General features: G+C 34.8%; 1 protein-coding gene across 1 annotated transcript in view; it reads left to right on the forward strand.

Annotated features, from left to right (window-relative positions):
• Positions 1-24,222, forward strand: part of LOC125646538 (fibril-forming collagen alpha chain-like) — a 283,991-nt gene that overhangs the window by 76,522 nt on the left and 183,247 nt on the right. Inside the window, exons 10-15 of the mRNA XM_048872886.2 lie at positions 1,094-1,147; positions 2,907-2,960; positions 6,132-6,185; positions 8,919-8,972; positions 19,562-19,660; positions 22,659-22,757. Coding sequence (XP_048728843.1) covers positions 1,094-1,147; positions 2,907-2,960; positions 6,132-6,185; positions 8,919-8,972; positions 19,562-19,660; positions 22,659-22,757 — 414 coding nt within the window. The remainder of the gene's footprint in view (positions 1-1,093; positions 1,148-2,906; positions 2,961-6,131; positions 6,186-8,918; positions 8,973-19,561; positions 19,661-22,658; positions 22,758-24,222) is intronic.

The raw sequence follows: 24,222 nt of genomic DNA on the forward strand, positions 1-24,222 counted from the left end.
CAATTCCTTATTTTATGTATTTGCTACTCTAGCAATTTTGAAAATGTATTCACACTGAATGTGTATTTAAAACATAGTTCGCAGATCTTATTCAGATAATGCAGTGAAAGGCAGTTGACCGGTGGATCCATGTGTCAAGCTTGTTTATTGGTTGTGACTGTGACAAAAATATACACTGTAGCCAATAACAGTTGGGACAATGGAACCCTGGAAGATGCCCTTCCTGCACTCTCAGTATTTTCGTGAGTCATTTATTGTCAAATTTGCAAAGGTAAGTCCATTTAAATGTGTAAAACTGCCATAATTTAGCTATAAAATTCCTAATTTTAGCTCTATAATTTTCATTTTATCCCTTAAATTAGCCCTATTTTTTTGTCAAAAAGTGTTGTATAGCGAATTTCATTACAAAGGTCTTAGAGTCGAGAAAATGTGTGTGTTCAGCAATAGTTTTATTAAACACCAGGCTATTTTTGACAAATAATAGTAATCACACAATGTGGCGTACAATAATATAATGATGTTGGAAGCCTGAGGTGCAGTTATTTGTCCACGTAGCTTAGTGGTTCTTAAAATTAAAAAAAAACGCACTCGGTTTTTCAACGGTGCGACCAGTGGTCGATCCCCGTGATCGGCAGTGGTTGTATTGTGAGGGGGTATGGTGATTTCCATTGTTCTAACATGGATTATTTCAAGACTGATCAAATTCTTTATGTACTGTAAAGAAATCATCATCGTAGATAATGACACCGTTTATATTTGAAAATTAATATGATAGAGAAGTAAATCATAAAGGAGAGATTTTCAAAGATTCCCATATGGTTTATTTGTTTAGATTTGACATGGAAATGAAAATGATATCATATATTTTACATTGATTATAGATTCGTTTGATAATTCAAAACTTCTGTTGCACGTCAACAGAACAAATCTTCATAGCCTGTCATTTTTTTTTTATTTTACCAAAGTCATACAGTTGTATATATATTAGATGATTATGTCAATGATACATACACACTTAAGGGCCTTTGGATTACTTTTCGTATAAGAAATTCATTGAACAGAAACGTTTTACGACTTTCATTTCTTTATCTAGGGCCAACCAGGAAGTCGAGGACCATCTGGGAACCCAGGAGTAAAAGGCATACAGGTACAATATTTTAAAAAGACAATAAAAAGATAATCCGATCGCACTGATCATATCACGATGGAATTCCCATGTAAGTTTGTTTGATATTTATTCTGGTTATACGTGTTTGTACATATCATGATACATTTGATAAACAAATTAATGTACATAATCTACATGTACAAATGTATATATCTTTATCATGCACATATCCAAGTTGGACTTGCTCTAAAATATGATGCCTGCTCCGCTAGGTAATATACCTCATACATGTAAATGTACATAATACTTACCATGATCCATTCTCTCACTAGAGGGCGCGTTACGCAAAACTTCACTTACGCTTGAAATCGCGTGACAATGTAGTCACATGCTGTAAACAATCATTCTCGTTTCCTTTCCTTTTAAAAGTTTTGGCAACAGGTGATACATCAGACTCTTTTCATAGCCCACTGGTGCTTTGATAAGTACATGTTTACCATTTACCTGTTTATCTCTTATTTTACCAGTTTTATCGTATTTTTTACAGCCTTTCTTACTTTTTATTCCATGTTTACATTTTTAAAAATCAAACCACCACGTGAGTTTCCTACATCCATACGCATATTACAAAGTAGTTCCAAATTTAGGATCAGAAAACAGCGATTTTAAACAATTTAAAGTAAGCATCAATCTAACTGCACCAATAGCATTTCATTTGTTTTATCATACTGATTGTTATAGGCCTATAAACAGCAAACCAGAAAGACTTACGTCTGTTGACAATTGGTCAATCGCTGTCATGTGATATTTCGTATATCGATGTGGGTATTCGTGTTTATAACAAACGCTCAACAATCTACGGCGAACCATACGCGCATGAATTATGTAATAATGTGATCATTTTCATAATATCACTCGTTTGCCAAGTACTAATACCCCTTGCTAGATACTATCACCCTGGAGCGCGTGTTTTCTGTTCTAAGAGGGCAACAATATGTTGTTGTTTTTTTAAAATGTTTCTCGACCAATCAGATTCGAGTATTTTACATGAAAGTATGATAATAAATTTCATACTTTCATGTAAAATACTCGAATCTGATTGGTCGAGAAGGATATGAAAAGACATAATATTTCCTTCTGAGAATAGAAATCACGCGTTCCAGAGTGAAAGTATCTAGCAACGTCTTACATTACTTGATAACGGGTGATATTATAAAAAAGATACACTGTAAATCATGCATCAAATTTATGCGCGTGCGGTTCGCCGTAGATTGTTAGACAACGTCGTTTGAGTGTTTGTAATGAAAGCAAATACCCACATTAATATACAAAACATCGCATGATAGACGTAAGTCTTTCTGCTTTGTTGTTTAAATAACATTCAATATTATAAAGCAAATATTGCATGTAGTTGGGATAACAGTGAACATTTTCACACCTCGAGAAACCTTTGTTAACCTCGGCTACACCTCGGTAACAATGGTTTTCTCGGGGTGAAAATTTTCAATGTTTCCCTCAACTTCATGCAATATTTATATAATCCTGATTCAAAACCAACGTCACGGATAAATACTAGTTCGAATAGTCCTAAACGAGTATCAATCCAACTACATGATTGTAATATAATGATATATCATTACCATATACATTATGTATAATTCATTTTCGTAGTGATGAATACCGTAAACTTCGTTGATAACGAATTCCACATCATTTTACGAATCAAAGAGGTCAAAATATAAACATGGTCTTTGTAATTTAGATGTTGAGTGTATGTTTTGAATTTTTGATTTAACAGGGCGATCCAGGCAAGAATGGAGAAGTTGGACCTCTTGGATTACCCGGCAGAAAGGTAAACCTACCTTTATTACATTATACAGTTTGTATCAATGTAAAACTTATCAATATATCGCCTTATAGGTACATGTAAACCTACATGTATTACATAATACTGTTTGTATCAATAAATCGCCTTACTGGCGAATTCTCGATAACGAAGTGTTTCCAGGTTTCTCCATATAGAAAAGAAATTGCTTTTCTTTCAGTCATTTCTACTTCTTGATTTTCAAAAGACCTTATTGTTATTGTAAGTTTTTTTTCTATATTTTTTCTTACAAATTTTATGCACGCGATTTCTCGGATAAGCCTCGGCCGATTTTCGTAAAATTTTCAGGAATCAGCTTCAAATTATCAGCGATTGTAGAGGAGACTTGGCAGATGTGACATAGCGCATTGGAATTTGTCTGATGCAAAAGGCGTTGGAGCTCGCCTGGGCTCGAAAATTCACGACACTTTTTTAAATCAATTTTCTATACAATTTCGTTAATATCCTTTTATACGAAAATAATTTGTAAAGACATGTAACAAAAGTTGTTAATAATGACAAGACCTATTCAACCATATCCAGTTTTAGGGACCAGACCCTCAAACAAAGGGCCAATAGGGGTCAAAGGCATTTTCTAAATATCTCAAACACTAAATCGAATTTGAAAAGCATTATTGAAGCAAAGTTGTTTATTTGGACGTTTTTCAATTGCTGGTGCCAGCAAAATGATAATTGATTACGTAATAAGGGATTTTTAGGGGCATTATGTACGAAACTCTAATGCCTTCTATCTCTTAAACGAAATATATTTTGTTGAATTGATCATACTGTGACTCTAAACAATATGCCATCTTCAAATTTTGTCTTACATGTATGTTCCCTTATAAGAAATTCAGGGAATTTAAAACAAAATATCCTATATATCTTGAAAACTGAAAACATTTTGTTTAATATTTTAGAAAAAAAGTGGTAGATAATGGCGAGACCTATTCGACAATATCAAGCCCCTCAAATAAAGGACGGAAAGGGTCAAAAGTATTTTCTAAATACCTCAAAATCTAAAAAGAATTTGTTAAGCGTTATAGAAGCAAAGTTTTTTTTTTTAATGCTTTGCAAATGCTGATGTCAGCAAAATGAACATTGATTACGTACATGTGATAAAAGATTTCAAGGGGAATAATGTACGGAACTTTAATGCATTCTATCTCTTAAACGAAAAATATTATTCTGATAATATAAATTGATCAGAATATGACTCTAAACAACATGCCATCTTTAGATTTTGTCTTACGTTCCTTTTTAAGGAATTCAGGGATGACTCCTAAAACTGAATTTTATATATCTAGAAAAATGAAATAATTTTGTTAAAAGTTAAAGAACAAAAATTGTAGTTACTGTGAAGAACTATTCGACAATATCAAGTTTTAGGGTGAGTCCCTCAAATAAAGGACCGGGAGGGGTCAAAAATATTTTCTTGATATCATAAAAACTAAAAAGAATTTTGTTGTTCGTCTTGGCAACTAGGCATTGAGTAAAATTTTAAAGTTTTACATTAAAAATTTACCATGAAAATTACACCTGTGCATTGACACCCAAATGGTATAGGCCAAAAACACATCATTGCCTAATGTTATATCATAAAATCAAGCAACAAATTTAGCAGATCTTCTCATTCCGGTTGACGGCAATGAGACGATTTGCAATCACCCCCAAACATCAATCATTAAAATATCAATTTTCAATTAAACAAAAAACCATATGACTATGATTCCGGCGAGCGGCAATCAAAGTCTATCATATATATATGTGACCAAATTGTCACCAAATAATTCAATACATACAATATCGTCCAATCAAATCATTCAATGTCCATTCACAGGAACCAGACGCGCATTCTTCCACATGGTGGAAATGGTTACAATATTAACCATGGAAGTCACCGCCACCATTTGCTCATTGCCTAGTTGCCAAGACCAACAACAGCCAGAATGGGGAGGGGGTGTTGTTTTAAAATACAAAAAGTGCAAAAAATAAAACTTGTATAGATAAACATATTATTATGTCTTTATTTCCATCCCAGGACAAGGTCAGCTTACAAGTACAATGTACACTACAAACTGCTATCATTTTGAAGTTTTGCAAGGCTGGTCTATAATAAAAAGTATTTGTTAATCATTATTGAAGTAAAGATGTTTGTTGTGACGATCTATAACTGATGATGTGAATTGTTCCAGTCAAGATCTTATTTTATCTCATCAGAAATCGGACGGAAGACCTACTCGTTGCTCCCGACGAGATCGTGACTATTTCTTTTTTTCATATTTGCATTCCCAATATGTTTGCCTTCGATTCATTGATTGATTACGGTTTTACACCGATTTTGGCAATATTTCAGCCATTTTAAGGACGGTGTTTGCCTTCGATATTTTTACCCTTCGTAATGATCGCCATTTCCCAATTAATGCGATGCAGTTGTCAACAATGTATGAATCTTGATAACTATAGTACGTCTGTTTTAATTTTATTGAATGCATGAGGATAAAGGCATGATTTTGCGACGTGTCACGCCACCATACACGAAGCGCATTTTTGGTGTGTTTTTTTTTTATATATAATATTTTGTTTTGTTTTCTCTCTCTCTCTTTTATTTTTGTATTCTATATAATCTATTGGGAGTATCTAAGCCATAAAATATGCGCACTGTAAATGTATATGTAACTATGATAATGGACGTGAACACTTTGTTTACTTCAAAAAAAAAAAAAATTAAAAACGAATGTACGCTAGTGCGGAACTCTTGTTTCTTTATACATTGGTGTTATTGCTTAAATGATGTGGGTCAGGTGAGCTAAAAGGAATTTATCAAATTATTCTAAAAAGTATCCCAACCTGTTTGTCATAAAGTGAATGCTGTGAATACAATCTTGATATGTACACTGTTTAATGTTTATGAATTTGTATGAACACGATTCTCCGTTAGAGAATTCTTAATGAAGAACCAACAACAATATAGAGAAATGATTATATTACCCGACTTTCCGGTTTTCAGAGTGGAAAAGTATTGAGGAATTTCATTTTATGTCAATTCACCGTTAGACTTTATATGCATATGTACTTGAATTATGGACTTGAAATATTAATAATAAGAAACATTGATATGTAAACTATGAGAATTGATTTTTATTTCGTAAATTACAGGGTCCTGCTGGGGTCCCAGGTATGCCAGGAATTCCAGGTGCAAAGGGCCATAGGGTAAGTAAAAGTTAATCTACGAACTTAACAAACATTTCTGCAAGAATTGGAAATAGTTAGTTTTAGGACGAATATGGAACGAAAACCTGCTCTCTCTCTCTCTCTCTCTCTCTCTCTCTCTCTCTCTCTCGCACACACACACACACACACACACACACACACACACACACACACACACACACACACACAGTCAAAAATAAAATCCAATACTCAAACTTTTATCTATAGCACTTCCGCCCTGCGGGCTCGTCAGTAGATTCTACCCCGATACCAAGAAAAAAAAAGAATTTATTATATATATATATATATATATATGAATGAGGTTGAATCCGATTACGGTAAGGTACATAAAGATAAGATAAGGTTGTGCGTTTCACAAGAGGGAAAGAAGCCCGGGCTCCCCTCTCGATTCTGGCACGGTGTCAAACCTAAGACGTTTAACAGAGGCAATAACTGTGTCAGACCTTACTATTAAAAGACATACGAAACATGTCTTTCAGATCTGACCTTGATGACATAGGTCCCGTGTTACAATGGGTATTTGCACGAATAAGAACCTTCATTGTTACGTAAGCGCCTTGCATAGTTGCTACTTCAGCTTAAAATGTTGTCTTAACTTGAGTAATAATTTTTCAAACAACATACACTACCGAGTATACCCCACCATGCGGGGTGTATGTAGGCTATGTTGTGATGGGATGTAGGCTATGTTGTGACCGGGATGTAGGCTATGTTGTGACCGGGATGTAGGGTATGTTGTGACCGGGGTGTAGGCTCTGTTGTGACCGGGGTGTATGCTACCGAAGTGGCAATATAGATGGTGGAGGTTCGTTTTTGCATAATATCTCGATTCATGGATATATTTTGCAGGAATGCATATGGTTACGGAAGAAAGCATTAATTCAGGAATATATGGAAGCAAATGTATCCACTGTGCACTTTTTTCCTTTTTCTTTTTTGTCAAACTCCTCAACACAATACCGACGATCGGGGAAAGTTTGGCACTCCCTCGTGTTTATGATCAAATATCAGGACAACGCTTTAATTTATCGTCTCTTTTATACGACCAATAATTACGTGTTATCTGTATATATGCATATACTGTCAGTGAATAAAACCAATCGTATTCAAGATATAGACGAAAAATAAATGTTGTGTACGGAGTGTATGCTACATGTTGTCAACGGGGTGTACGTATACTACCAGACTTCTTTTACTCATAAGTGCAGAATGTCATTCAATATTCAAGCATACTGATTGTAGTAGTACTTCTATTTGTACCGTAAGTAAATAGTTTATTGAATGAAACATTTACATTTCATTTACATTTACATTTACACGCGATCTGTCTGTATACTATTATGTACTGAACCAATAAGTGTCCGAAAGCTTTTGTTTCACGTTATTAACTCAATCAGCACACAGCATATACGAAATGGCCATCCACATCCTAAAGGTCATCTTTGTCCTCATCATGGTTATGCATATCATACTTTAATTGTGTTCTTTGTCTAACCATATTAGAAGTGAGTGCATTGAATGCAGCATAGGTGAAAATGGATTCAAAGCCAAGAATGGAAATACGTCTCAAACGTGTCCCAAATATAAGAAAATCTTTTTCAAAATATGTTAAGAAACATTTAACATTTGCAGTATAAATCAAATTCTATCATAAAATGCATGAAATTATACTAGTTTACGAGTATTATCAGTTTAATTAATGAACAGTTCTATTCTACTTCAGAAAGAGACTCATTTTCACTTTATTTTTTCTTTCGCATATCGAGAAAGATATACAGTGTGGTGGTTTGAAAGATGCATGGAGGGGGGGGGGGTGTAAAATGTACCCTTGCTATTATCAAAAGCCTCTCAAGATAGTATAGTATTGAATTGAAAAGACCAAATATATTTTTTTTAGATTTTGATGAATAATGACAGGGATAAATTTATTTTTTAAAGCGTTACTTTGTGTCCGTAGTTCCGGTGAAGTGAGTGATATGATTTTATTTTCCACTTCCAAATGTTCTGGTTATTTCCATTGAGGAATTGGATTTTTTTAAAAACTAATTGATATGTTATAATCACTTTTAAGAATGTTACAAAATCAATGCGAGTCACAAGATACTGTAAACCAACTTTTATTCGCGACTACTTTATTACGTGATTCACCTGTGGTAAACTGATTCGTGACGAGTAACTTTCGCGATCGAGCCTTTTTCGAGCCTATGACAGACATTCAAGGACGGGTTCGCGACGAGAAATATTCGCAACGAAGAAATTCTTGTGACACTTTCTCGCACGCGAATAAAAGTTGGTTTGCAGTAAATTAATCCGAGAAAAATATTCAACGATACATCAGCATATCTTTTTAATATTTAAATGCTGCAGTTGGTTTCAATTTACTACATGTAGCATTGATAGTCGTGCATGTACATGTATAATGGAATAAAAACATATCCCCATACATAAGTACATGTAGCTAACGAAATTCACTTTCCGTCACTCATTTGTAAAAAAACAACAACACCTCTCTCTCTCTCTCTCTCTCTCTCTCTCTCTCTCTCTCTCTCTCATATATATATATATATATATATATATATATATATATATATATATATAATTAAAAGAAATAAAATAAACAGTACACAAAGTTAAAATTTTAACGCAAGCGCTTTTATTTCATAATCCTCAGGCGTTACATTTTATAATAGTTTTGAAAATGTTGTTTTGCAGGGTTTAAACGGAATTCCAGGACCAACAGGAGAGCAAGGTCTACCGGGAGAGAAGGCAAGTTAGGCTCAATGCTAGATGATTTCTATAAATGTCGTTGTTATCTTAAAGGTCATAGGAAACGAATTCAAAATTAAAAAAAAAAAAAAAGGTCCAGCATAAATGAGATTTCTGTATTTCAGAATGACAAAAGGTGTGCCCAATAGAAATAGTTATTTCTGTAAAAAGAAAAAAAACAACTGGAGTCTAAACAAGAAAAAAGCGAACGTGTCTCACTTTTTGTTTCTGCATAGAGGGTTCTATATGACGTCATAACTCGATACCCTCTACTAGACACTTTTCAAAAACCGATGTGAAAACGACTGTCTTACATGTACTTCGTATAGAGACAGCTGGTACTGGACGTTATCCCATACATGTATATTGTTTAGGCAGTAAGCTTACCCGATGTTGTGGAATCATATAACTATATACATTCATGTTTGTCACTTAATCTGATATCCGAAATTGTTGAGAATACATACTAGCAAAGAGGTCAAGGTGATTTATTTGAAATATCAAAGAAATGACCTCACAATGCATTATAGAACTTATTTCAAAATTGCAGTCTCATTAAGTTCACCTACATCAGACACTTGGTATAAACGAAGGAGTGTCTTCGTCGGCACACTACTGCGATCAAGGGCTTAAGCAGAAAGTATTCACTAGACTACCACTAATCGCATTATATGGAACCGCATAGTGCGACTTTGATCAGGATCAGTACATTTTCCATAAATCAAATTGACGCAAGCGTCAAACTCGGCCGCAGCTTTTTGGTGACCACCAAGACTATTTTACAAGCATAAGAGGTTTTCATCAAATGTAAAAAATACTGTGTAAATCAATATTTTATAATCGAAACTTATTTCTTCCTTGCAGTTAGTCATTCACCCTTGTTCATTGTGACATTATATAAATATTGCGTGTAGTTGAGGGTAACATTGATAATTTTCACCCCGAGAAAACCATTGCGACAATTGTTTCTCGAGGGGTGAAAATTTCAATGTTACCCTCAACTACATGCAATATTTGTTTTAGGCCACATAAAATTGAAATTACGGTTCTCAGGCCCGCGCGCATCTGTTTTGAGGTGCCCGCATTGCAAATTTTATTGCATTTTTAATAAAATAAAAAGTAGGTAATGCGGCGACGTATCCGGAAAAAAAAATACCGCATTCAATTTTTCAAAACTTCCGCATTATTCGGAGCTCCTCCTGTCTCAGTATACGAATAGCTGTATTTAGCAGAGAATACCGAATACCGGAAATCTTCGTTTGTCGTGCGCAATAAAGACTTCCGATGTATAACAACGTGGTTGCAGCATTATTTTGAGAATGTCTATTGTGTCAATAAGTATTCGACAAGGAGCAGTGTTCATTCTACCATGGACAATTATAGAGGGATATTCGGAGGGATGTACCTTCCTAGATCTTTATGAGGGTGTGAAAGCAATGAAGTTCGATTTGGGAAGCTGGACGTTTCCTGAGAAATTAAAAAATGCCGCTGTCTCCGTTAGTGTCGGTAAGAACAAGAACGAATTAGACTCTGCAATCATTACAAATAAAGTATCGTCAACGATACCTGTTTTCGGCCACTTTGTGAGATATACGGTGTGTGAAACCAAGCCCGCCGATGTTTCTGCACATTTCGACAATGATAATGCCGATGATCATAATAATAATGCCAAGGATTGTCAAGAACCGGGAAGAGCCACCAGAAATATCAACGACGTGTTGGTTTTTAACGCACGTAAACTTTGCCTTCCAGAGCCATTCTCTGAAGATGCCAAAATTACAAACAATAAGCGAATTGTTTACAACAAAATTTTATATTTGTTGGGAAACGCAGGCTTGGTTTTTACACCAATGACAATAGATGAAGGTAAAGATTTCATAAATGCTTTAACTAACTGTATTTGGACAATAGACCCATTTGTTGATACCCTCAGAGATCGGTGTTTTGCTCTTCCAGTTCTTTTTGAAAATCTGTTTGGTTACAATGTACCCGAAAACCATAAACATAAGAGGGGTGAGTTGAGTCAATCAACCCTGTTGTCGTTAGCTTGCCATTTAGATGCTTGTCTAGAGAAAACATGGATTTCCAAAGTGATGTGGGCACCTATCAGGACTGCTGCTCAAACATTATCAGACAGCTTTCACAAGTATATTGAGTATTTAAAGCAGAAAGCAGAGAAAATGAATGAAAATAGACAACTCATGTTTCCTGTGAGAAGCTTGGATGAAACAAAGAGTGTAACTGTCATACGACCATGCTATGTTGTGAAACCTGGTGCCGCATCTCGGTAGAAAACTCTTGTAGACTGTGTCGAAAAACTAGAGATGTTCAAGCCAATATGTTTAGATGAATATACACCTCAGAACACAAGAGAGCGTCGTTATTTTCTAGACAACATGAAACAAGGATTACCATACAAATAGTACATATGCTTTATTATTTTGACCACACAAGACAATTTGTTAAGATAGCATGTGTTAAATTTGTTTCATATGTATAGTGACGGTACAATAAAGAATTTGCTTGATGTTATATGTTTTATGTCAAGTTGGCAAATAAAAAAAAGCCTCCCTCATCTGTTTTGGTACGAATAAAAAGAAGAAAAAAAAGCCTCCCTCCCTCATGTTTTTGAGAAAATTGGCCTGAGAACCAGAGAATTAATTTTATGTGGCCTTATTATACTGAATGTTATGTACACAGGAAAGCAGAGAAACTTACGTCTGTTGACATTTGATCAATCACTGTCATGATACCGATGAGGATATTCCCGTTCATTACAAACGCTCAAATGACGTCGTCTAGCAATCTAAGTTGAACCGTACGTGCACGTGAAATACTTTTCAAAGACAGAAAATTAGATTAATATTGATATAAACATGTGATGAAGCATAGTGATGAAGCATAGTTATTTTGATATTATATAAATATTGCATGTAGTTGAGGGTAACATTGAAAATTTTAACCCCGAGAAAACCATTGTCAACCGAGGTGCAACCGAGGTTAACAATGGTTTCTCGAGGGGTGAAAATTCAATGTTACCCTCAACTACATGCAATATTTGTTTTATTATACTGAATGTTATGTAAACTGGAAAGCAGAAAAACTTACGTCTGTTGACATTTGATCAATCACTGTCATTCGATATTTCGTATTTCGATGCGGGTACTCGCGTTTATTACAAACGCTCAAACGACGTCGTCTAGCAATCTACGGCGAACCGTACGCGCATAAATTTGACGCATGTGATAATTTTTTATAATATCACCCGTTGTCAAGTACTGTTACCCGTTGCTAGATACTATCACCCTGGGGCGCGTGTTTTCTGTTCTCAGAGGGTAACAATATGTTTTTTTCAAATGCCTCTCGACCAATCAGGTTCGAGTATTTTACATGAAAGTATAATAAAATAAAATATTTGAGAGAAATTGGTCCATGTATCATACTATAGTTATAATGCTGAAACAATCCTTTCAGATGTACATAACATGTTTGCAACGTTAACGGTTAACTTCAATTAAAAACGACATTAAAAAATCAGCATACATATAACAAATACATATCTATTGAATTCCATACATGACAGGCAACTTTCAACAGCTTACTGCTGACTGTTTACTGTTTATAACTCGAATATAGTCACTGAAGTTATTGTCTAAAACTTTCGATATTTTGTTATACGATTCTCTAAATATCCTATTACTAAGGTTTCATATGCAGGGACTACTGTGGTTCCCATAGTCGTTCCTTTGATCTGTAGATATAATTCATTGTCCAAAGTGGAAGTGGGTGGTTAGAATATTGTGCATTTAATATATCCTGATGTTTATTAATCCAGTAGTTGACAGCCTCAAGTCCCAACACGTATGAAATGTTGGAATATAAACTGGTTACATCAAAACTGACGAGGATTGTATTAGGATTAACATTTTCAAGAATATGTAATTTAGAAAGTCCAGATCATTTCTAATGAAAGTAGGAACTAAGTTACATAGAGGTTTGAAAAATTTATATCTCTGTATACCATTGCTTAATGGTGATGAGATCCAATGAATTGAATTGAGAACAGAACTTACGCGCCCAGAGTGATAGTATCTAGCAAAGGGTAATAGTATAGACAACGGGTGATATTATAAATATTATCACATGCATAAAATTTATGGGGGAACGTTTCGCCGTAGATTGTTAGACGACGTCGTTTGAGCGTTTGTAATAAACACGAATACCCACATCGATATACGAAATGTCGCATGACAGTAAGTCTTTCTGCTTTGTTATTTATACATGTATAATATGTCGAAATGCGCATCTGGTGCATCAAAATTGGTACGGTAACCATATAAGTTTTATACTATGACCCCTGGGTCGAGGCATCTGCTGGTGGACTGTTAGTCCCTGAGGGTCTCTACAGCCCAGTAGCTAAGTACTTCGTTACTAGCTTGGAAATACGGATGTATATTTAATTGCTGGGATATTTATAAATTCATTTCAAAATTAAGGATTATCTCCCTCATGCATAGCTCTTATCCTTGGACGAATTTGGCTCCATTTTTGGCACTCTAGTTTTCCTTTTAGCTCCACAAGTTTATTGTTATTGCGAATTTCCAAAATTTCGGCTTGAGCATCACTGAAGAGACATTATTTGTCGAAATGCGCATCTGGTGCATCAAAATTGGTACCGTATAAGTTTTACATTCAGTATGATAAAACAAATATTGCATGTAGTTGGGGGTAAGATAGAAATTTTTCACCCCTCGAGAAACCATTGTCAACCTCGGTAACCTTAACTACATAAACTATTTATATAGTATGTTTTCACAAGTCTTCATAGTGTCTGGAATTTCATTAAATTTGTGAATGGATTTAACTTCAAAATTTGTTAAGTAATCGCTTTAATATTTATAACTCCGTTTGCCTGATCGAGATATGGGACTCACGGCGGGTGTGACTGATCGACAGGGGATGCTTACTTGGCACTCGAATTTTGACTGCGGATAACTCCGTTTACCTGATCAGGATATAGGGCCCATGGCGGGTGTGACCGGTCAACAGGGGGTGCTTACTCCTCCTAGGCACCTGATCCCATCTCTGGTGTGTCCAGGGGTCCGTGTTTGCCCAACTATCTATTTTGCTTATAGGAGTTATGAGATTCATCACTGTTCGTTATCTTCACCTTGCATTGAAGTTATCGGAATTTCTTATCATTTTTACTTTAAGCATTGTTTGACGATCGTCGTTAGTGGGCAGTTTATTATACAACCAAGCTTTTTGGAGTTCATTCATTACCATTTCTTTCTAGTGAAGTTTATCCACTATCTCAACGGCTCCACTTTTGTCTGCTTTTTTAATTACAATATACGATAATTTTTGTTAATTAAATGGATTTGATTGTTGTGCTATTTCTTTTGCTCTTAAATTCTCCCTTCTTAGAGTTGGCAAACAATTTAAGACAACTTACTTACTCGTCTATATGTTTGTCTCTATTAAGGGGTGTATAATTCCCTGTTTTGTTTGTACAAGGGATTCATCCTCATCCGGAGATTTTTGAATGATATATTTTAGTCGTAATTTACGACACCATTCGTCTGTCGGTGTCAAATCCCTTCCGGATAGACTGATGATTTTTGAATCCGTTGATATATTTTCTCACCGGACGTAGTTTCTGCACCAAAACATTTGATAATTTGACTTGTAAATCTTCTAACGTTGTCTACGCCATTGAGTGTAACCTGTGTGACTTAATTTATGTGGGAGAAACCAAGGGTTCAATTAATAAAAGAATATCGGGGCACAAATTTCAAATAAATAGTGGTGGTAACCATCTTCTTTAAAAGCATATCAATGCAACGGACCACTCCATCTTGTCCATGAAGGTAAGGATTTCGGGAAAAAAATACCATCACGCCCTTTTTGTAGACAACGAGAAGATCACTGGACCAGGACCTAAGACACTGCATTTCCATATGGATGCAATGATAATGTATCTGATGTGGGAAATTTGATTAGTCCACAAGGAAATAATGTAAATGTGATGGGACTTTTTTCCAATACCCAAAAACGGAAACACAGTCATGGACATCGTTCATAAAAAGACCAAGTATAAATTATGTCACGTTTGATTCACTTGTGCCTTAGGTCAACAGACAATTAGGTCCACATCATATTCGTACAAAACTTAACTCTCTTCCATTGAGAGTTTTACATACGTTATTTGAAGAAGCTACAGCTAGTCTATACTTGGATTTTTCAACACCTGAATATAGACTGAACTCTATGATTATGGGTGTTGCCTATCATAGGCTCTTTAAATCAGCACAGGTCATGGGTGATTGTCCTTCCAAATCATGCCGCTAGTTCCTTAAGCTCAAATTTACAAACAAAGGAATAAATGCCGTCAACACATTTCAAGTCTACACTCTGTATTTCCTACAGCTATACTTCTACTATTACATCCAAACTTTTTAATTATAAACAAACTCTGCAGTGCCTAGATATAGGCCATCTTATACGTAATCCACCAACGTGTTCTTGTTCTTCTTTCAACTATGGTCCAGTTGGGCATCTCATTACTGGTGATGTTGATATACAGTAGTTGAAAATGAGGACCTCAAATCACTTATTCTAAAAGGTCCTAAATAGAGAGAACCTCGGTCTTTTAATTGGCGACAGAACTTCATCTCTATTATGAATTCTGTCGAAGATTATGCCAGACGATTGGCTTAATATGAAAAAGAACTTGATACATTGTCAGAATGGGTTAAAAGCATAAGAGGAATATTAAAATCCTGCATTATACATATCAAAACAAAAGTACGTACCATATATCCTTCTGTGTTAAGTAAACCAGAAGTGATAAAAGAATTAGAAAGGTTACATGAGGAATATGTTTTGGTTCCAGCTGACAAAGCTAGTAACAACATTGTCTTTGTTTGTAAGGCTCATTATTACAACTGTATTTTAAATGAACTTGGCATTAATTCCACTTTTGGTAATCGTATTTATACTCCAACTGCCCTTTCAAAACAGGATATTCTTCAAAACATGCTTCAGTTTTAGACACATTTAAATATCCCAGTCAATGGGTCGAATGAACATGAGTTACCGTACCTATACTGGATTCCTTAAAATACTTTCAAACCCTTAGAAACAAAGATATATTGCTGGATCCAGTAAGTGCTCTACCAAGCCCCTATCTTTGCTCCTCACGAAAATATTAACAGCTGTGAAGGGGAAACTTCAAACGTACTGTGCAACTACATATGGCAAAAGTGGTGTTAATCAAAAATGGATTCTAAAAAATTCTAAAGAACTTTTAGTAAACTTGAAATTGAGTAGGGAGAGATATTTATCGTACCACACCTGCTGTGACACGGAACCTCGGTTTTTGCGGTCTCATCTGAAGGACCGCCCCATTTACTCGCCTCCTACGACAAGTAAGGGGATACTGAGGGCCTATTCTAACCCGGATCCCCACGGAAACTCATTTGTATCCGATTCCGTAAAACATCGTAATTTATTAAATGTAGAAGCCAGTGAAGCCTTCTCAATCAATTCATTCTGCAAAAATATAGTAGCAGAAATCACAAGCTCACCGTCATATTTTTCTTTTTGGAAAACGATTAATCAACATTATTCATAGAAGGCTAGGGGACAACTGTATACTTTATCATGATCTTTATAAACATACATGTAATATTATAATTTTTCCATTTTGTTCATGTGGATATAACAAAGATATATATAATCTCTGTTTGCATGTAAAAAATTATTCTAGAGCTAGAAATGATTTGTTTAAACGCTTTATTATGCTTGACTTCGTCGATATTGATAAATCTGCCTTTGCAGGTTGATATAAATATTTTTTAGCTGTTCATTAAATTATAGATAAAAGTTGTAGATTCGTCTAATTATTGTACATTTTACCTGTTCATCATTATCTCGCATTACTTATTGTCTTACAAGCATTTCCTTTATACAGAATGAGGTTAACCCCAACTAGTCAGTTTACTTTTCTTTTCCTTCATTTTTATTTCAAAATGTTACTACTATCAATTTTGACTATCTTGTTTTGCATGTTGCTCTTTATTGTATGTTCTCAAGAGCCCCGAATCGGTTTCAATAGATAATATTATTTTTGTAATATTTCTATGATAGGACTAGTAAGTTCTTTTGATTTGATCAATAAAATGTGTTCACAACATTCCAGTATGTCTGTCGTCGTTGGTTAAGATTTTTTCCCATACAGTTTTAAGATGTTTCTTCATTTTGAAAGTTTCCTTTTCGAAGTTTGATTCGTTCCAATGTTTGGTCATTTCCTGTACATTGGTCGTGTAATAATCGCTTTGATTTCTTTCATTGTCGTTCTACAAAGAAAGTAAGATTTGTACTTCATCCCGAAATAAATCTTTTAAGATTTATCCTTCAACCAGTCAAAGTTCCAATCTCTTCTGAAACCTGGTGGATTCCGCTACCGTTATAGATCGAGTTTGTGGCATCTGCAAATCGGAAAATTTGATTTAAGGTGCCATTTACATATTTACATATTCATGTATATAAAATGACCAACGACACGAACAACTAGATCGTCAAATTTTTGGGATGATCTGTCCTTTCCTCAGGGAAAACGAAAATGTTTGCATAAGGTGGTTAAAGATACACAAAAATGCTAGCACTAAATTTATATTAAATCTACATAACGTTTTTACTCTGCAAATTTTAGGTTTATTGTTTTTTTTGCTTGCTAATCAATGTTTTGAAGGGAGCGAATTATAGAACATGTCATATTCGTCCATTGGGCTGATCCACAATCCTTCATATATAAGAATGATGCTGACAATATTAGACGGTGTTCTCGACTGTCGTTTTGAAGTTATAGTTGCTTGAATTTCGTTTTGATACATTTTCGTCACCTTGGGCGATTACCTAATTACATGAGTATGTATGAAAGCGTGTCGAACATAGGAATGTCACGTGGGTAAAGTGATTATAATATCAAACACGTCAAAGGGGGTTAACATTAACTAAGCAATAGAAAACTTTACCGTAGTTTGATTGCTTGATTGAATATTGATGATCCCCACGGAATCCGTAGTTTGAGAATTTTTCGAAAATTAAATATGACCGGAGATTTTCCTACGTCGCCCTTTATATATGTGCAAGTTTGATTCTCTGCAAAGGAGTCACTCGGAAAAATTCCGGTTCTATATGAACAAAACCATTGACAATCGACCTGCATATGATTTTCAATAGAAGTGAGATAAAACTGTTAGACACTCGTCTAACAAACAAGTGCCACTCGGCTTTATGTCACACTTTCATGTAATATACCAACTCTGGTCTTTTAGATATTGTTTAATACCTCTGGTCCAAAAATAGTACTGACTTCGAAACATTTTTCCCCAAAATTCTGGATTTCAAATCTGAAATCTTAAGTGCATTGATCTTTTTTTTTCAAGAACCATAAAGGTATATTTTGTCAAACTTAATATACAAGGATCCTTGTGCAGCGTAAATCGCCATGCATTGATAGAATATGGGACATAGTTAAGATAGTGCTTGTATTACATGGAAATACATATAGACAGGACAATTTTATAATCTTTCCCAAAATCACATTGTGAAATTGATACCAGTAAGTGTAGCTAGAAATTTCTTAGTGCCATTACACCTGTGAGGCTGTGACAGGGCTGAGAACATTATGTGGGTTGGAAATTAATATAGAAAAATTAATGTATATAACCTCTGAAAACGTCTCAAGAACCACAAAGGTAGATTTTTCATATTAATACGCATGTATACACATGTAACGTAAATCTAGTTTTTTTTTTCACCCCATCACCTTTTGGTTCAAGGCAGTACGGCAAGATGGGTTTAATGTACATTTTACTGAGGAATATACAATAGTTCAGGTGAGTGATGTGGCCCCATGGCATTTTGTTTTGAACTTACAGTTGAAAAAGATTCTTGTATTCTGGCCCAACGCAGAAATATACAGAAAAATCCGATCAACTTCTAGTATATTATAAACGAATAACTCGTTTAACTTCTTTGCCGGTGAGTTCTACCTAATTAATTCAATATAGTTTACATCCTTCAAGAATTCGTCAAATTAAATTCTCCACAGGTGAACGAATTTTTACTCATAATGTCCTTGGATGAACTTTTTACATGGGAGTATTTAGCAGATTAAGTTTGAATCAGGATTCTATTGACGTCATTAATGAAGGGAAATAATCTGTGATGTTAAGAAAATCTACTTATCAGAGAAGTACAACTACCGAAAAATGTTTCTATAGTTTAGGAGTTTAATTCATTTTATCAAATGTATTGTATAGTTTGTAAATAGCGTTTCCTATGACTTTTGCATCTGAATTCAGTAATGAAATTTATCATATTTATTTATCTGTATTATTCATTATTGTATTACGTGTGTAGCGGTGAGCCGGGTTCGTTCGCCGGTGGCCAGTTAGCTCAGTTGGTAGAGCGCCTGACTAGAGATTCAGGGGTCCTAGGTTCGAATCCCGGTCTGGTCCGTTGCATTTTCTACCTATTTGTTACACGTTAAATATAATGCACATTTTCTTACATTATAGGGATCTATGGGGCCTTCGGGTCCACCTGGACCTCCTGGTCTCCAAGGGCAGAGGGGGGTACCTGGTGAACGTGGTCGTGATGGCGATAGAGGCGCCTCTGTAAGTAATGGTTTTAATAATCATTTCAGTTGAAATGATTATGTGTTATTACACTTCAAAGTTTTTTTTTCTCGAGTCGGATGTATTGCATACAATATACAGAATAAACAAAATCCAGAATGCACTGTGTCAATTTAAGCAATTTTAGGGACTAGAACATAGTTTGTTGGAACGCAGAACGTCCACTTTTACTGTACATAAAATTCGATCTTAATATAGATACAATATAGTTACTTACTCAGATATATAAGGAACGTTATAGCTGTCTTATATTGTGTGATTATATGCTGTGTTTTCATAATTAAACTGTGGTTTCATAATTATGTGCTGTAGTTTTAAAGTTATATGATGTGGTTTCATAATTATGTGATGTGGTTTCATAATTATGTGCTGTGGTTATGTAATTGTGTGTTGTGGTTTTATAATTATATGCTGTGGATTCATTATTATATAATGTGCTTTTAATATCATATGTTGTTGATATTCAATCATGTGCTGTGATTCTCTTATGATATGGTGTTGACAATTAATTACACGTGTGTATCTATTAGTATATGCAGTTCTGGATTGTTGCTGACAAAAGTCGAAATGACTTTAAATAGTTCCACCTCTTTACTGTAAGAAACGCTGTCATTGGTTTCTCGCTACCTATTAATTAATCTCATGACATTTGCGCTGTTTTTTATCACATGTCTATTATTCCTGAATGAAAAGCATGAGTGTAAATTTCAGTTCAGAACATTGTCAATCTTGTGTCGTCCTATGTAATTTAACCGACTTTCGAATAAAAAAAATTCTAAACATGAAAGCGAGAAACCCGAGGGTGATGGAGTTATTTGTGACAGGATATTATGATTTGAATTGCGTTTCAGTGTCTGATAAAAGTTTACAACATGAACCAATTTAGATTTCAGTCTTTTCGTTGACCTTCCAATGTGACCCGACTTACAGGAAGCCGTTTATAATTTGCAGATTGTTTCTTATACGACGGTAGACGCTTTTGTAAACTCTAACACAAATTTTTGTAACCTCGTAATATCTTTACTGTAAAAATATTGAAATATTAAAATGTTAACTGTGAAGTATTGCACATAATATTGGTAGATCCCCTGTAAATAGATACTTTAAACTTCATATCAACCATTTGACTAACAAGTTCCCTTCTTTAATGATTTACGTGTCTGAGATAAGGTATGATAATAAGACCAATTTAAATATGTACACTGTATATACATTACATGAGTGTGTACATGTAATATGGTAATTTTCTGTGATCCCCTAGAAAATCATACAAATTGCATTATAAAATGTAACAATTTGGTTCTAACTTTTTTTTTTACCAAGTGTTGTATTTGCTTGTAAATATACTACATGTATTCATAATATATCCCGTTTCCTTTCGCACAGAAAAAAATATCAACAAGAAATAAATACATGTAGGCCTAAATAGCACCGAAATACCTATGCTCTGGAAAGCATATCTACAAAGATAACAAATACTTTATTTACCACGTAGATGTAAATACGGTTTGTAAACACCTAGAGCGTAGAAAAAGAACTTTCGATCAATCAGTACTTTCTACTTGTTTAATGTCGTGAATATTGATGAGGTAATCTCGCAACCAATGAGAATGCATGTCACCATTTGACAGGCAGTAAATACGTAGCGTCAAGAAAGTCACGCCCTATTGAAAGTCCAAAACAAACAGGGATTTGTACAGAACTGCATATAATGATAAATCCACACCGTGTATTTAAATGGCAACGCCATATAATAAGAGAACCACAGCATATAATTGAATATCAAGAGCATTTAATAATAAAAACACAGCATATAATAATGAATCCACAGCATATAGTTGTATAATCACGTCACATAATTACATATCTACAGTACATAATTATAAAACCACGGTGCATAGATGAAACAACATCACATGATTATGAAACCACATCAAATAATTGTAAAATTACAATACATAATTATATTTACATTCACGGAATCTTTTCTCTTATTATATTTCTACTGAAATTGACATTGCTTTCATATACGACAATGAATGCATGTTTGTTTCAAACTAGTTCGATCTAATTTTTAGTATCACCTTTCTGTGTAATCATTGCCAAATATGGAGCGTCATCAAGGTCAAATGGTACATTGGCTGGAACAGCTGGTTTAATGTAACGAATGGGTCAACCATATGCTAATTTAATACTCCAATCTAGTTTATGTATAATACATAAAACATAAGTATAAACAATGAAATGTCTTTTCGGGGATTAAGTTAGCAATCATTGAAGAAAGAATTACATATCCCGCTTACGCGAGTTATGACTTTTTTTCTGCAATGCTAGCTATCTTCATCATCCAATGAAATAACAAAGTTTAAATGAAATTACAGCACATAATTCTGAAAACACATCCTATAATCAAACAACGTACACAGCTATCGCGTTATATGCAGATAAATAAATAGACAGAGACATAGAGAGCACTAAAATAAAACAATGAAAAATTGTAAAATTTTCGGGACAACCAAGCCCTTAGGACAGAAATTAAAGTTGAATTACGTTTGGAAAAGAAACAAATCAATGAAGACAGCACTATTTTTTTAAAAAACAAAGGAGATAAAACTGGTGTCTACAATCAATTAAGTCATAGTAAATGGAGATCTCATTTCAAGTGGTATGTCCAATATATGGACGTGTTTCATGAATTTCGATCTGTAATCCAAACAACTGCATACATCATGTACATGTAGTAGTAATAATACATCATATGCATGACTATATGTGTCATTGTTACAACGTAAAAGGTCCTTATATTTGACTCATTTTTTTGGTATCTGATACTTACTTCAGTATTATCTTGTGTGAAGGATATCGAATTTTTTCTTCTTCATTTAGCAATAAGCAACTTTTGTATTTAAAGATTCGTCTCTTGTATAGAATACAGCTCTTTTACCTGTAGTAACTATATTTACTGATTTCTTCTTAGGGAATGAATGGAGTAGATGGACTCCCAGGTCCCGTTGGAGCTCCTGGAGTAATGGGTCAAACAGGTGCACCTGGTGTCCCTGGTATTCCAGGTCCAAAGGTACTTATTAGATAATTACCGCCATATGGCTGGTGCCCATTACTAAACACTCTGTCTGCCCGTTCCTCCGTCAGCACTTTCCGTAGCATGCGATAACTTCAGTTTCCATGGGAAGATTTTCTTATATTTGGATTTGGCAGAAATCCTTTCTATTTTCAGATTTATCGGCTTTGTCGTTACGGAGTTATGGGACTTGGAATTTTTATGTTCCCCAAACCAAATTTAGTTCCTAGGGTTTTTTGAGGATCCTGTATGCATATCTGGCATCAAAAACCATTTCTGACATAGGGAGGTGTTCGGAGACATTTGCGTTGGCATCCCAACACAGTTATAGCTCGTTATTATTCTTTTCTTCTTATTTTTCCTCTTCTTTAGTGAGAAATTTGTCCGCTCGATTATATGAAAGTGCTTCGACCGATCCACTTCAAACTTTGTGAGCTCATGGGGGTCATTAGGAGGGGTGCAATCAACTTTTCAAATTTTCAAAGTGGCTGCCTTTTCAAGATGGCGGCCAAAAAACGTTAAAAACTCAAGGTTGTCGGATTTCAACCAAATTGTACTTTTAGGGTAATATGGTGACCCCGAGTCCATTTCCACCATCAAAAATTTTTTTGAACCGCCATTTTAAAAATGACCGCCATATACCGAAATATTTGAAAGTGTTAAAATATCTACAACATTTAGATTCTGGGGTAAATTGAGGGTCAACAATTCATTTCTAGCTTCAGTATTTCCTTCCAATCAATTTTGAAATGTTTCAAAATGGCGGCCATTGAACAAAATGGCTGCCAAAAATCAAGTCCGTCGGATTTAAACCATATTTACTTTCTAGGGTTTCTTGACGATCCTGAGTGCATATCTGGCATCAAAAAACATTTCTGACATGGGGAGGTGTTCGGAGACATTCGTGTTGGCATCCCAACACAGTTATAGCTCGTTATTATTATTATTATGTCTCCGAACACAAAGTGTCGGAGACATATTGTTTTTGCTCCGTTTCTTATTAATCTGATTTTCTTCTTATTATTATTATTATGTCTCCGAACACAAAGTGTCGGAGACATATTCTTTTTGCTCCGTTTCTTATTATTCTTATTTTCTTCTTCTTCTTCTTTTTATTCCTCTTCTTTCCAGAGAAATTTGTCCGCTCGATTTTATGAAAGTGTTTCAACAGATCCACTTGAAACTTTGTGAGCTGATAGGGGGTCATGAGGAGGGGTGCAATCAACTTTCGAAATTTTCAAAATGGCCGCCGTTTCAAAATGGCGGCCAAAAACGTCAAAAAATCAAGGTTGTCGGATTTCAACCAAATTTTATTTCTAGGGTAATTTGTTGACCCCGAGTTCATTCCCACCATCAAAAAAAATTTTTGAGCCGCCATTTTCAAAATGGCCGCCATATACCAAAATATTTGAAAATGTTAAAATCTCTACAACATTTGATTTCTCGGGTAATTGGAGGGTCC

This window comes from Ostrea edulis, chromosome 6 (assembly GCF_947568905.1).
Source record: "Ostrea edulis chromosome 6, xbOstEdul1.1, whole genome shotgun sequence".
NCBI classification, from domain to species: domain Eukaryota; kingdom Metazoa; phylum Mollusca; class Bivalvia; order Ostreida; family Ostreidae; genus Ostrea; species Ostrea edulis.